The following is a 15364-nucleotide window of genomic DNA, read 5'->3' on the forward strand; positions in this document are numbered from 1 at the left end:
CTTTTAGAGATTCCCCCTTTTAGAGATTCCCTATTTTAGAGATTCCCCCTTTTAGAGATTCCCTATTTTAGAGATTTCCCCTTTTAGAGATTCCCCGTTCCCCGTTCCCCATTTCCCATTCCTCCATTCCCCGTTCCCTGTTTTAGAGATAGCCGAGATTAAATTCACTGAACGGAAGTCGGCTTTACAACAAAACGAAAAAGTGCGAAATAAAATTCTTCCCATCTTCACAACTTACCACCCGGCTCGAGAAATATTAAAAGAGCCTCCCGCTTATCTCATACCAAAAAGGAAAATCTTTAAGAGATATACTCGCGAGAGCAAAACCACATTGAAGACGTCGTTAAACGAGAAGTCACTTTTCACACCAGGAACTTACGAGTTGTGTCTGGCCTGTCAACACTTTATATTCGCCGCCGAAATGGAATATCTGTTTTCACAAGTTCGACCAATAAGAAATGGTTATCTATTTCAATTAGGGAAGAACCAATCAAAAACTACCTACCATATTCGCAAAAGTACGTGACGTCAACGGACGACATTATAACGCTCGGAATTCAGACGTCTCTCTCTCCCGCGCCCCCTGTGGGTTAGGGGGAGGAGACGGCTGACATTTCAGACTAAAAGATTTAAAACCATCTCACCAGGCATTGTTCAACTGGCGGCCGAACGAAAACTCCCTATGGAAGGAAACTGGGACTCAACTATTTTAGGAAAAGATCAAGGTGAGAGACCTGGTTGTTTTTAGTCAGTTGGATGCCCGATTTTGTGCTTTTTATGGGTCGAGTTGAATTACCGCCTATGTTTCTCTTGTGATGAGGGCAATGCGCTTCAGTCCGTTCGGATTCCCTCAAACTCTGGAAGAGGTGGGGGTGGTTTTATTTATTTAAACAAATATTTATACAGGAGATGTCCGGTTCAGCAGGACTGATTTAAATCTGACAGTTAATTTGCGTGGTTAGCCTAAAGGAAGGGATGTCATTTTCTACGCATGTTTTTGTAATTCTTAGACGCGAGCAGTCTAGATGTACTTTACTAGAATTAGCTTTCGTAGCGCGCGTTGTATTTAGCAAGCGGCGAAGCGGCGAGTTTTTTGACAGCTTGATCGGTAATGAGCCAATCAGTATCATTTGTATGTTAGAAGCCAAAGGACAAGTTAATAAGAGCATTATGTTGTCCTCATTAAACGGCATCTTACAACGCGGAGAAGGCGGGAAAGGACGTGACCATGGCAACCAACATAGTAGCAGCAGTGTCAGCGATTCTCCGTACCAGGTTAGCTCGGCCAGTACCCTGAGAGACACCGAGAGTATCAGAGAGGTAATGCCTGTTGCTTAAGTTAAATATGAATCTTTGTAGTAGAGCGAAATAAATAAATTTTTACAAATGTTTGTTGTCTGACAAACCTGTTTGGCCTGCGCGGGTACTGGACCTATGGAGCTTTCTTGTTGGTTACTATCTTCTATGTGGTAGTTTCCTGACTTGTTTTTGTCAGATATCCTTATTTTGAAGTTGGCTGAGCTCACGTTTTTATTGGTTTCTACTGACTGTCAGAGGTATTCTCGCCCCAGTCCGTTTGGGTAGAGGTTAGGGGTTGGCCGAGGAGTTGCTGACAGTTCTGGCCAGTTTGTTACTTTCTTTCTCTGTGCCTCCGAGTGCTCGTACGTTTTTAAGAGATCAGTTGCTAACGACAAACAAGAAATTCCAATGGATTATGATTAAAGTATCTATCAAGTCAAAGAAAGACTGTCATTACTTACTTAGTAAAAATTGAAAAAAAAAAAAAAAAAGTCAAAAAACAAAAAACAAAAAAACCCTTATAAAAGAACGAACCGTTGGCGAATGTCTCCCTGCCTTTTAGACTCGTCTGAAATGTTGTTTTGAATATTTTAACAAGCATTTCTATCAGTTTTAGGAACCACAGGGAAATATTTTCTGTTTCTTGTAATAATAAAGCATTTAATTTAATGTGGTGCCACAGAGAAGGAAATTAATTCTTGTTAGCTTTTAGTAAATTGTGCTTTTCTCTCAGGATTCTATCGCTGATGTCAGTGAGAGAGAGCCAGGTGAAGTGAGGCCTCGAGATCCAATGGCTGTTCTGTTGAACTGCATTCAGAATTACAGGCCGTCAGCGGATAACAGCGCCAGCGAAGGAGAGTTGTTAACAGAGCATCTGCGCATGCCTAATGGCGGTCAGGGAAAGACTGAATCAAAGGAACCTGGTGAAGTAGGTTAGTGATACTGTTGGCGCTAGTTTATATATCAGAATTGCTTAAGAATAATCATCCCGGCAAATCTCTTAGTATTACATTGGATATTCAAGGACTGTCAAATATTACGAGTTCGTCCACCACCAATTTTAACTTGTTTAATCGTTCGATTCCAATTCCACCATAACTACGCGAGAATCATACAAGATTGTAATGAAAACTGAAACCTAGCTAGCTTGCGAAAGCATGAGGTCCAAATCACGTGTCTATGAACTGTCAATCATTTCTAACACTCCCCGCATCTGTTCAACTTAGTGATACAGATGTACTTGTGAAATAACAAAACAAATACAACAAATGTAGCCCGCAAATTAATGAGTTCTTGAAGACCACTTGTGATCTCAGTTCCATTGCAACATACTGCAAAGTTCGAGAACATTAAAACACGAAAACGTTCAGCAAAATTCAAATAGTCAAAGTTCTTATGATCTCAGTCTCCGTATAATTTCTCCATCAATCGCCGCCCTCCTTCGAGGTCTGCTATCAACAGCTACTGTTCCTTGTTCAGACCGAACTGAATTCTCGGGCTGCGGCAATAGGTCAACGTTGGCCTTCACTTCGATTGGAATCAAATGCTTGACACTCCTCTTGAGTAAGTTTCCGGTATCTGCTACCCGCACAACTGCCGCTCTAACCTGGCCGTCACCGCCTGCTAGCAATTCTTTGACGATCGCTAATTTCCACAGTGCTCTCTTGGTCGAATCCTTCTGAAGCAGTACGACGTCACCAACAGCAATTTCTGGATTCTCTCCCTTTCTCCTCGAATTCGTAGCGTGTGTTTCGCGTAAGTTCACCAAATACTCATTTCTCCAGGCAGCTGTAAACTGATTCAGCAGGCGTTTCTGGTGCTGCGACCGTCGCGTCAGCGTGTCATGGGTGCTAACAATTTCAAAGTGGCTTGAATTGGGAGTGCTCTGCAAGCGTCGACCATTGATCAAGTGTGAAGGAGTTAGCGCAAAGTTCACACCGTCCAAGTCATCGTAAACGTATACTAGAGGCCTAGCATTAACGACACATTCCACCTCTGTAAGTAGGGTACTGAGCTCTTCGAAACTCAGACAACTCCGTCCGATCACTTTCTTGAGCGGTCTCTTTACGGTTTGAACTAAACGTTCCCAGAATCCGCCCCACCATGGGGCTTTGTCAACAATGAATTTCCACGTTACACCGTTGTTTGCCATGTAATGGAGAACTTCTTGGGCTCTTGCTATTTTCACAACTTCCTTTGAAGCAGACTTGAATGTCTTGGCGTTGTCCGATAGTAATGTAGCTGGCAAACCTCTTCTGCTAGTGAATCGGCGAAAAGCCAACAGAAAGGCTTCGGCACTCAGTCGTCTTGTTAGCTCCAAGTGTAAGGCTCTAGTAGAGGCGCACGTAAACAGGCAAACGTATGCCTTAGCTTCATCTGCGTTTGTTCCACCTTTATCTGTCGTGTATAAAGGACCTGCAAAGTCCACACCTGTGTGTGTGAAAGGTGGACAATCAGAAACTCGTTCCTCGGGTAAATCGGGTGGCTGTGGTAGTGGGAATGGCTGTCCCTGCCCCTTTCGGCACTTCACGCATCTTCGTAGACACCCTTTGACAGCTCGTCTTCCTTGCAATATCCAAAACCGCTCTCTTACAGACGTCAACGTTGTGTTTACTCCACTGTGCAGCATCCGCCGGTGATGGTCACCGATAATCAAATCCACCACGTAATGCTTTGAAGGTAACAACATTGGAGTTTTGGCTTCTTGATTAAGTGAACCGTTCTGAATTCTACCCTTGCATCGCACGATACCTCTCTCATCTATGTAGAGGTCAAACTGTCGCACAAGAATTGGAGCGGGCGTTTTTCTTGTCGACATCAAATGGCACACTTCCTCTGGAAATGATTGGTTCTGTATGGACTTAATCCACAGTTCTTCGGCAGATCGGATTTCTTCTGCGTTCAATTCGGGACCTCTCTTCTCCCTTGATCTCCTCGCAAATCGAAGGACGTAAGCAGTAATCCGCAACAATTTTGTCAAGCTACTGTAGCGGTTGGCATCAATGATTTGATGTAAGCCAGTCTGTCGCACTTGTTCACCACTGACCAAAACATGTGTAATATTTGCAGGATTCTTTGCAATTTCTTTCATGGCATTTTCGTTGTCGGAGTGGGCGTTGTCCTTACGTGGCCATTCTTCTTCGACGTTGTGCAGAAATTCTGGACCCTTCCACCATTTGTCCTCGGTAACCAATTCGCTCGCTGTCATTCCACGCGAAGGGATATCAGCTGGGTTCTGTTCGCCGGGACAGAATTTCCACGACGCTGGAGGGGTGCTCTCACGGATCTCTTGCACCCTGCTCATGACATACTGTTTCCATGGCCTTGTATTCCTGATCCAACATAAGACTGTCATGGAATCGACCCAGTACACAGTTTCTAACTTCTGGGGCAAGGCGTTCTGCACAGTTTTAGCGAGTCGTGCCAGAATCGTAGCGCCAAGTAACTCAAGCCTGGGGATGCTCTGTTTCTTTAACGGTGCAATCTTGGTCTTCGATGCGATTAAATTGACTTCCACATGTCCATCTTCGTAAAGCGAGCGAAGATAAATGACCGCTGCGTATGCCCTTTCAGACGCATCGCTGAAGCAGTGAAGTTGCGCTGATTTCAGCAGACTTGCGGAATGGCTGTCGAAGTAACATCTCGGTATGCGAACACTGTTCAGTGTTTGAAGTTCGGCGATGAGTGAATTCCATTTCTTCAAGTGTTCGTCACTCAATTGTTCATCCCAGTCGGTGCGCTCATTACAAAGTACTTGAAATAAGACCTTCCACTGTATAGTAAATGGGCTCAACAGTCCAAGCGGATCAAATATTTTAGCCGAGATCTTCAGGAACGATCGCTTTGTTGTCGGAAGCAGCTTAGCTTGTTCTGAAAGATCAGACAAGTCGAACGTGAACTCATCGGTTGCAGTATTCCAAATTGAGCCCAACACCTTTACAATATTGCTGTCAGCGGTCTTGTCGTCATTGACTGGTGGACCTGTTGTGGCCTTTGCATAGGATTCATCTTCTTCGGTGACAGTCTTCATGCCTTCGGATACAGATGGGGGCGTCACTCCCTCAGTTGATCGGTTGATTGCCTCTCGTACAACGGTCGAGTTAGTGTTCCATTTTCGCAAATTGAATCCACCTCGCTGCATAATTGATTTGGACTTCGAGTACAAATCCAACACCTCATCATCGTTCGCTTCTCCGGTAACGAGATCATCCACATACAGGGAATTCTTTAACCGCTCGATCAATTCCATCTTGAACTCCTCTGATAGTTGCGCGTCTAAATGGTGTCGAATCGTCGATCCTAAAATAGCTGGCGATGGTCTCAGTCTAAACACCAGTCTCGTAAATCTCAAATGTTCAATTTCGGATTTCAGGTCGCCAGGATCCTTAAACCACAAGAATCTCAGCATGTCCTTGTCGTTTTCGTTTATTCCAACCATCAGAAATGCTTTCTCGATATCGGCTGTCAGCCCATCTTGTGCCAGCGAAATTTAACAAGAGTGTCAAACAACTGCGGTGTATAATTAGGACCAGTTTGAAGACAATCGTTCAAGGAGTGATTGCGTCCAGGTGGTTTAGCTGATCCGTCATACACAATTCTCAACTTAGTCGTTTCTCGATCTCTTCGGATCACACCATGGTGCGGTAAATAATGCACAGTTTCGCTTTCGTTTACTTCGCCTTGTTCTGCGGGGACCTTTTCCACAATTCCCTGGCTAATTTGATCTTCAATGATTCGATCGTATTCCTGAATTAACTCTGGTTCCTTCAACAACCTTCGTTGCAGAGATTTGAGACGGTTGACACACAGTTCGTAATCACTCGATATGACAGGACAATTCTCCTTCCACGGGAGTTCCACTTCGTAACGTTCACCATTAAATCGCACATTGTCGTTGAAACAATCACTTGACTGCTCGCATTCCAATTCTCCTTTTATTCCGATAGATTCAGTTTCCCAGAACTGCTTCAAAGTGTCAACGAGGGGGTCTTGGGTGTGGTCGAACAAACCATTGCTGTTTCCCGATATGATCAGGTTTGTCACAGTTGTTTCAGAACTAGTAGCGAACTCCGTAGGCCCTGAGAGCAGCCATCCGAACTTGCTATTGATCGCAGTAGGACCAAAGTCTCCGCGCACGATTTCATTGGTTACGAAGTCCCAGTAATGGTCAGATCCAATAAGGACATCAATCGAATCTTGGGAATCGGAGCAGTCCGCTAATTGCAGTCCTTGCAAATGCGGGTAGCTGCTTGTGTCTACTCTTGTCGGGAGCGGTGAACAAATAGCAGGAAAACTAAGGACAGAAACCTTCACAGTCTCGTCGTTGCAGCTCTCAAGATGCAAAGTTACAACATCGCATTTTTGTTTTCGAAAGTTCCTTTCTCCAAATGTGTTGAGGTGAAGAGTTTCCGTCTTTGTTGGTTTCAGGCTAAGCCTAGACTTGAGATTATCTGTTACATAAGAACGTTGGCTTCCACAGTCGAACAATATTTTCACCCTTGTGGATTTCGATCCATCTTGATTTGTTGCGAGCGCAGTTGCGGTTTGCAATAAGACGTGTCCTTTCGTTTCAGAACTGGCGGTTGTTGTGACTCTCTGAGGTTGTGTGTTTGCTGCGCGATCATCCATTGTGTGACCCTCCATTGCGTGACCATCCATTACGTGACTGCCCATTGCGTGACCATCCATTGTACGACCATCCATTACGTGACTGTCCATTGCGTGACTCACAAGAGTCTGCGTGTTCTGCGAAAACTCGTTTGGGGTAGATGACTCTCTCGGTGAATTCGTTTGACGACACAGGGACTGGTGGTGTTTTCCGTTACAACGTCGACAGCCCAAACTACACGAACTGCTTTGATGACCGAACCGCAAGCAAACAAAACATCTTTGATCTCTTCGGAGAATTTCCAAACGAGCTTGCAGGTCGGTAACACGATTACAAGAAGCTGAATAATGACCGCCACCACAATAAGCACATTTAATTTGGGTTCCAGCTGGCGAGGGTCGCGTGCCTTCGTTAACCTTTGCGATAAGAGCTGCAGCAGACGGTGTTTTCATCTGATTGTATGTTTGTTTAGGTTTGTCAGCGTTCACTTTTACACCTTCGCTAATCTCTCGAGCCTCAACTTCCTGTCGAATCACATCCAATATGCCAGACATTTGCCAGACCTCTTGAGCCGTGTTTCTAGCGACTTGAATTCGTACTTCTTGCGGCAATTTGGACATAATTACGGGAATTAACAAGCTTCCATACTGGCTAGAACTGACACCAAGGGACTCCAAACCGCGCACGTTTACACTAATCTTGTCATACACGAATCGGAGCTGTGAAGCCTTGTCGCTAGTACACCCAGGAATTTTCAGCAACTCATCCATGTGCGTTGAAATTATGTTCTGGGGCCTTCCAAAACGATTCTGCAAAATTTCAATAGCCGATTGATAATTCGCGTCTGTTCGAGTCAATCCTTGTATAGCGCGTGCCGCTTGGCCTTCCAACAACGAGTGCAAATGATTGAATTTATCGATCGGGCTTAGATAAGGATTTACGTGAATGGAACTGTTGAAGCTATCCCAGAAAGTCTGCCATTGAGTAATTTCACCTCTAAACTTCGGTAGAATGAGCTTAGGTAACTTTGCCTTTGGATTAGCTAACGAGCTAAAGTTAGTTTGCTGAACCATACCTGCATGTTCAGTGCTCCCCAACGATTGTGTGTTTCCAGCGTGTAGTACGTTCGCATTCGAACTCCCCGACGATTGCGTGTTTCCAGCATGTATTGTGTTAGTGCTCGAGCTCCCCGGCACATGAATTGGGGGATTTCCAGAATCCAAATTTACCGTTGTATTTGCGTGTTGATCTCCAGAAATAATAGGCGATTCAAGGGACACCAAGGGCACATTATTTCCACCAATTTCCTTATTGTCGGACTTGTCGGGGCCCTTCTCCACAGCGGCTATCGCATCCATGATCCTTCGTCGTATTTCCAACGCTCTTTCGTTAATTTCGTACGATTCTTCTATTTCGTGTTCGATGTCTTCGACCTTACACGTTTCGAGAATCGCTTCGTCTAAGGATTTCACAATTTCCAACTTTTCTGCTAACGATTCAGCCAGAGTTTTCAATCGTGGTCGATTTAAGACCTCGTCTTTCAGCAAATCATGTGCTTCGTTCGCAAGCTTCGTCAATACAGTTCGATTACCACCGCGTTTAGCGCGAGACCGCGCTAATTCCTCGCTCATTTCGTCGATTGTGTGTTCACCGCCCCACGTTGGGCGCCATGTCAAATATTACGAGTTCGTCCACCACCAATTTTAACTTGTTTAATCGTTCGATTCCAATTCCACCATAACTACGCGAGAATCATACAAGATTGTAATGAAAACTGAAACCTAGCTAGCTTGCGAAAGCATGAGGTCCAAATCACGTGTCTATGAACTGTCAATCATTTCTAACAAGGACGTTCACTGAATTTTGTTCTTGAACAATTTCGAAGGTAACTGATTAGCCCTTCATTCTCGGAGTCAACAAAGAAAAAAAAAATAAAGAAACAGGTAGAGTCTGTGGTTGGAACACTCAACTAAAAGCTATTCAGTAGTACTTTTTATCTTGGTCGCTCTTTTGAGACGAACTCTTATTGTGTAATTCAAAGTACATCGTTTTTTTTCCAGTCACCTTTCCTGAAAGAAACCTGCCAAAAACACCAAACGTGGGCACAAAAATGCATTGTAATACAACAAGACGGTGGAGGCGTGGGAGCGTAGTAGTTTGCGCGCTGGACCTTTCGGTCTTTTGGTAAAATATCGGAGGGTTGTTCTCTGCATTGTCGTGTTGTAACTTTACTCCACATTGTCTGTTTTCACCCAGGTATATAAATGGGTACCGGTTACATAACCCTGCAATAGACTAGCATCCCATCCAGGATAGTGAAGAGGAATACAAATACTCCAAGTTGCTTTATAGTAGAGCTAACCGGCTCAAAGTGTGACTTAAAACAAGTACATCAGGCTTAGAATTTTTCACTTCTTTTGTTATTTGCAGTCCAAAGGAAACTCTCTCCGGGTGAAGTGGTAGTGTGGGAGCCGTCCGGTGCAGTTGGGGACCTTCCTCCTCCTTTACCTGGAAAATTCACATTGGATGACGAACCTGTGGATGTGAAAAACGCCAAAAGTACCAGCACACTCAAAGTCTTTCCGAGGAATGCCAACGGAGAGCCGAGTCACGACGAGCGTTCTCTTCATGCTTCGGATTTGTTGCCGGGAACGCTCGGCACAGATACCTCTTTTCCCACTGCACAACAACGACAACAGAAACAGCAACAGCAGCAACAACAACAACACGCTAAGCCGAGGGTAATTCATGTTGAAGAAAAGGACAGTCAACTATCAGAGACAAGTTTACAAAACACTTATTCTGTAGAAGAGCGCAGACAAGGAGCTTCTGCATTGGCTGATGATAACAGAGAGGAAGGGAAGAAAAATGTTTTCACGAGCGAACAAGATGGATTAGGCTTTAAGGGAGAAAGTAATGGGGCTGTTGAACTTGATGAGGAAGGCATTGAACCTCAACAGCCAACTAAAATCCAAGTTATGCTACCGTCAGTTGATAACAGTGTTCATGAAGAAAGCTCGGCACACGTTTCTGTTGATCAGGATACGTTTGGTGACGTGTCTTCCATTTCTGGAGGGGATTTTTGAGTGCAGTGGAAGCAGTGATAATTATTTATAATAAAATAGATTGTTAGAAGCATGAAAATTGCTTCAAGGCTTTGCTTTTAAACTAAATGTTTTTGAAAGTGGTCTTCAACTTGGTGTCGAAAGTAATTTTGTTTGTTTTGGTTTTGTCTTGCTACGATTTGTGATTGCCTAAGGAAACTCGGCCACTAATTCAACCAGATGTAAGGAAAACCAAACGTGAAGCTATCGTGGCTTGCTCGCGCGCGTTTTCCCGCGCGTGGGTTATTTACATATGCTGTTTGTGTCTGTTGTGATTGGCCAGGGCGCATCGCCGGATAACTTTGGTGTTGGTGCTGTGTTACACGGTTGAAAACCGCTGAACAGCGAGGACACCGCATAAGATTTGAAGCCACACACGACTGTTTCTCTTTTCCACAGGATATTAATTTTCATCGTATAACTGTCAAATATAAAGGTCGTTTTACCCGTATGAAGCATTTGTAAGCAGAAGCACAAGCAGTCTTATTGTAAATTGACCGTGGGCAACACTGCAATGGTAGCACCAACTTGTGTTGTTTGCTTCGTACGTGTAAACCTGAGGGAGAACAACATTGTCCTATGACGCATGCGTTGTTCTCCCTCAGTCCTTTAGAAATCGTGGGGGAGGGGGGCCGTGGGTGGGGGTGAAGGGGTGTATAGTTTTCAGATATAAGGAGTGGGTAATACAGAAGGGAGTGGTGGAATCGGAGAAAACTAAGGAAAAAAAAATACGGAAAGAATGGAAAGTTCCCCAAAACTCTGAATGTAAACCCCTCCGAAAATAATCCCACCTTAAGAAGGGCCCCAAATCTCTATTATCTTCGATGATAAACCCAACAGACCAGAGCTGAGACAATGGACTATTTTAGCTTGCTGTTTTAGGCTGTTAGCTTCGTGTTTCACGCTAATTTAAGTTCTTCTCATTGTCAAGCCGCAAAATGCTCTCCAATATCATATCATGCGCCCCGCCAACAAGCCAAACATGAACAAGAGTCCTTTCAACGAATAAAGACCAGCGCTTATGTTGAGAATTTTACGATGGTTGCGGAAACAACCTTTGGTCCTTAAATTTGAACATAAAAATGTTGTGCTGGTGTTAGTGAGGAGTAAGGGGGCTGTAGAGCCTGTCGTAGATACGCCACTGGCCGGTTCCATATAAGGGACATCTCAACAAGTACACAGTTCCGTGATAAATAATTTTCATTTAACGGTAGAAACAAGTTTTCATTCGTCACTCGCATTTTCCAACCTTTTTCTTTCCTTTGGTGTACCACTGTTTTTTTTTTTACTCAACATTATCGATTTCACTCGCTTTGCTTTATTAATGTATGACTGTCAGACTACAAAATTTTGTTTCTTTATCATTTACGGATCACAGTTTGTTCTAAATCAAGTCCGGGGTGAAATGCTGCGACCCCGTTTAACACGCTGTTACATCTGTGAACGCATCAGAGATGAGCTCCCAACCACCACTGGGTGGTGGATTGGCTTCCCTGTGTACAGCGGAACTTTGGGTTGATGTGTGCATAGTGGCCAAAGTTGTCTTCCTCTCTCACTGAACCCGCCTTTGGCCTAAACTGACAGGTAGCGTATGTACTGTCAGTATGCAGAAAGTTGCTTTTAGCACCCTGCCAAAAAGGTACCGTTTGATGGATCCCGATGTGTCCGCGGATGTTGATGTATTCAACTTTTTTGCATTTGTTGCTGACAAGGTCATCCACGATGTTGAAGTCTTTGATGTTTCCACGCACGTAATCTCTGAAATCGACGCCGTAGGTCGGGTAGCTGCATGTTGCTCGCCAGTGAGTGGAGTGACTCTGTAGGGACTTCATTCGTGCCAAACTCAAGCGGTACAGATTCCAGTTCTGTGCGTTCTCGTTCACTGGAGAGTTGTACTTGAAAGGAATCCTCTGAAAAGCGGGCAGCTTACGATTTCGAGTACTCCATGAGGTGACTAGGGTCCAGGCAGTGCCAGGCTCGGACTTGAGATCACAGTAAGCCGGGTAACTGTTTCCGCCATTATCGTAAAGTCTGTAGACTCCACATTTTGAGGCTCCTCTCAGCAGATAATCAAGGCAGGAGGTTGGACGGAAGAGTTTTCGCTGAATTTTAGTTGATTTAGGACAATCGTCTCCCTAGGAAAAAAAGAGAGAGAGAGAAAAAAAAAAAAGAACAAAGAATTAAAATCGCTGACCTTTATGGCACGAAAAATATCGCAATATTGTCCACGACTCCATTAATGTACAGATTAGTTCAGACATTGACATTGTGAGGAGCGAATTCAGGGATCAACGTGGTCGACCAGAACTTTTTGTTACAATTTGCTCTGATTATATTTTTAGTTTCTTTTTCTACTAAAATATCTTAAAAAGCGAATGAAATTACAAAAATAGATTAACTTGTGAGCTTTCACTCGGCAAGAAAAACTCGAAACTTAGACATCAGTGTTTGAAGTATTTTACCTCGCATCCCAGTGTAAGAACTCGTTTGTGCCGTCTGTGCTTAGCAGCTGCTGCAAGTGCCTGATGAAGAAAGATTTGAAAATTAGGCAGTTGAATAGTGAGGATCATATTCTTGTTGTTAAATCAGACATGGATTTTGTCCATCGAATAACTGAAATCCTGGGATTCCTGCGACTTTGTAGGTGGCGGGAGTAATTATAATATAATTGTAAGTTATATTTCTTGGTCATGCGGCGTTACTAAGCAAAACTATAGACAAGAGTATTAAGCCCTAAAATAGGCTCAATAAAACGGTCATTTCCTTCCTTTCCGGGTTACGTAGCTCCATGCATCGCTTGCCGGTTTGAATTTCGTCCCTAACATTGTGAGTTTGGTGATAATTGTGCACATTTAACACTGGAAAGAACGTTAGAGGAATAGTGTTGTGTCGCAGACCAAACACTTACGAGAAAAGTGATGCCAATAAAAGCCGCGATTATCTTAAATGCCATCGTTAGATTTCCTCGAAACTCGCTAGTTTTGAATTTAGCTCCAAGAAAAAACAGGGTTTGGAAACCGCTTCGTTGCTGACCGCGAGTATCTCCTCAACAAACGAGCAGTCTAGGCTGTGTGTTATATTACGTACCACCGAAATATCAGGTGAATAAATCAAAAACACGAAAACGTATTCCACTTAACATGTTTTGGGGACTAGACAAATGGAGCAAAAAAAATTCGGTTGTTGCTGTGACAACTTGATGTCAACCGGAGTTTGTCATTTTCATTTTTCTAATGGTTCGTTTCTAGAGCCTGAGTGCACGGCAAGCAAGGTGTTAAGTCTGGGATCATTTATTTATCCACGAGACAATTTGAAACTGAATGCAGATTCTTTCGATAAAAAAGCATTATTATTCTTGTTGATTGTTGAAAAGTTTTTTGTTTTTAAATTTGAGGTTTTTGGTTAATGCGCTGTAAAACTGATGCATTATTTTGAGTCGGAGCAAACAATAAATTTGAAACTTCAGTACTCCTTCGTCCTGCGAGAAAGAGATTGTTTTCCTTTTCTGCTTCGAAGCAGAAAGGAAACCTCTGGCTTGCAGGGTAGTTCCCATTACATAAGAAAAGAGATCCGCTGCTACCTGTCGTATGTCTATACTTACGATTCACCCGCTATAATTTGTCAAAGTCAATTTGGTGGGTTCTTGTACAGCTAATCACTCTAAGGTTGTGAATGTTTACAGAATGAATTGTTTAGTTGTATATGTACACTGTACGTAATATTCAATACATATTCTAGTTTTGGAAATTGTTAGTTAAATCTTTATATATCATACCTTACGATTCCATACCTCATTCAGATCAAGCCGTATTTTTGCATTTTTCATGTTGAGTTCAGTCAGTGATTTGAGGAAACAGTGTTTGGATTGTTAACAGTAGTAATAGTAAATAGTAATAATCAGGGATTAGTAAAGTGCGTTTGATTTGTCTTTTCTCTGCTAAAAGTTTCTGCTAAAACCAGAAATTCGTTATTAAAAGTGGATTTCAGGGAGGAGGTTGTCGAGAATTACCATGTATCAAACTTTGTTCTGGTACAATGCAATAAACTCAGTGAATGTAGCAAAACTCAACACAGTGAGTCAGTGATATGAGGAATCAGTGTTCTGATTGCTTACATAAAACAATAACAATTTCTTACCTGGAAACTTTTTGGCAGTGAAATTAAGGAATAAAGTAAGTCTGCATGCTGGAATATTCAGAACTGCGCTTGTGTTAAGTTTTTCCGAATCAACAAGCCCACGAGACCCATTCGCATGGAAGATGAACATGTATTTAGGAATACGACGCAAATTATTTCGGTGCAACTCAATTTGTGGCCGGGATATTCAAACTCCGTAAACTAAAGAAATTTGGCCAAAAGCTTTGGCTGATCAAATTTAAGATCTCTAAGCTCTAAAAGAGTCACAACATCAACTTTTGTCTTTTCCTTATATTTCTCTAAATTGATGTAGCGTGGACTTTATAGACGAATCTCCGATGGAACCAAAAAACGCGAATGTCAGCTTCCAAACCTTTATTTCTCAGCTTTGATCAGTGAATCTTTTACCAAGTACCTTATAGGTATTCTGGGTTTTAACATCTTTCAAATCGTTTTTGCAGAAATTATTTTTCATCGGATTTATATACAAAGCCTGCATTTAGCGCCATATTTGCCATAATTCAAAATGGCGTACAGGCAAAAAAGATTTCCTCTTCCCCTCTTAGGTGCATTTGCAATGCGAAAAGATCGCTGACTAAACCACAAGCTTTTTTTAGGATTGGTAGGCAAGTCTGTAGCATTATGATACAAATGGATGACTGATGAAACGTTTGGTTGTTGAAGTCAATCGACTGTTTGCATGTTTTCGTAAGATACTGTTCCCGCCATTTAGTTTCAGTGTAAGCGATTCGCGAATCCATGCCTCATTTGTGTAATCAAAGCATCCCCATCTCGTAAAACTCAACCGAGTTACACCTTCAAACATGAAATATACATCTCAAGTACTTTTTTGTGACCGCAAAGATGAGAAATGGTTATATGTACTAAACGATAAAGCGTGTCTTGTATGGTCAACACAATTAACATGGCGATTTTTAATTACCTCATTTTGATACGCCTCGCACTCATCATTCGCCTATTCAATTCTTAAACATTAATTTCTTGAAACTGAAAGCCGACGTCTTTCAGGTCATTTTTGTTGTCGTTGTTGTTGAACAACATAATTTAGGCACATATTGTACGCAATAATATTGTACGAATTTGTAAGGCTAGGAAAGATTTGATTTTCCACGTTTTTCTGAGGGTCGAAATATTATTCATCTTGTCCTGAGAATTCTTTAAAGAGAATCACACCCATGAACTTCCGCATACCAAG

The 15364-nt window shown here is 42.8% G+C and overlaps 2 protein-coding genes across 2 annotated transcripts; one reads left to right on the forward strand and one right to left on the reverse strand.

Moving 5' to 3' along the window:
- Positions 1–1170: 1170 nt before the first annotated feature.
- Positions 1171–10312, forward strand: LOC146489484 (uncharacterized). Its single transcript, XM_085110133.1, has 3 exons — positions 1171–1320; positions 2033–2231; positions 9338–10312. Exons 1-3 carry the CDS (start codon positions 1171–1173, stop codon positions 9991–9993), a joined length of 1005 nt encoding a protein of 334 aa, XP_084966259.1. The 3' UTR covers positions 9994–10312.
- Positions 10313–11313: 1001 nt separating this feature from the next.
- LOC146489485 (uncharacterized) lies at positions 11314–12822 on the reverse strand. Its single transcript, XM_085109047.1, has 2 exons — positions 12474–12822; positions 11314–12146 (listed from the first exon to the last, which is right to left on the reverse strand). The coding sequence occupies exons 1-2, from the start codon at positions 12579–12581 to the stop codon at positions 11460–11462; spliced, it is 795 nt and encodes a 264-aa protein (XP_084965173.1). The 5' UTR covers positions 12582–12822; the 3' UTR covers positions 11314–11459.
- Positions 12823–15364: the final 2542 nt, after the last annotated feature.

Source organism: Pavona decussata, unplaced genomic scaffold (genome assembly GCF_977016875.1).
Source record: "Pavona decussata unplaced genomic scaffold, jaPavDecu1.1 SCAFFOLD_6, whole genome shotgun sequence".
Lineage (NCBI taxonomy): Eukaryota > Metazoa > Cnidaria > Anthozoa > Scleractinia > Agariciidae > Pavona > Pavona decussata.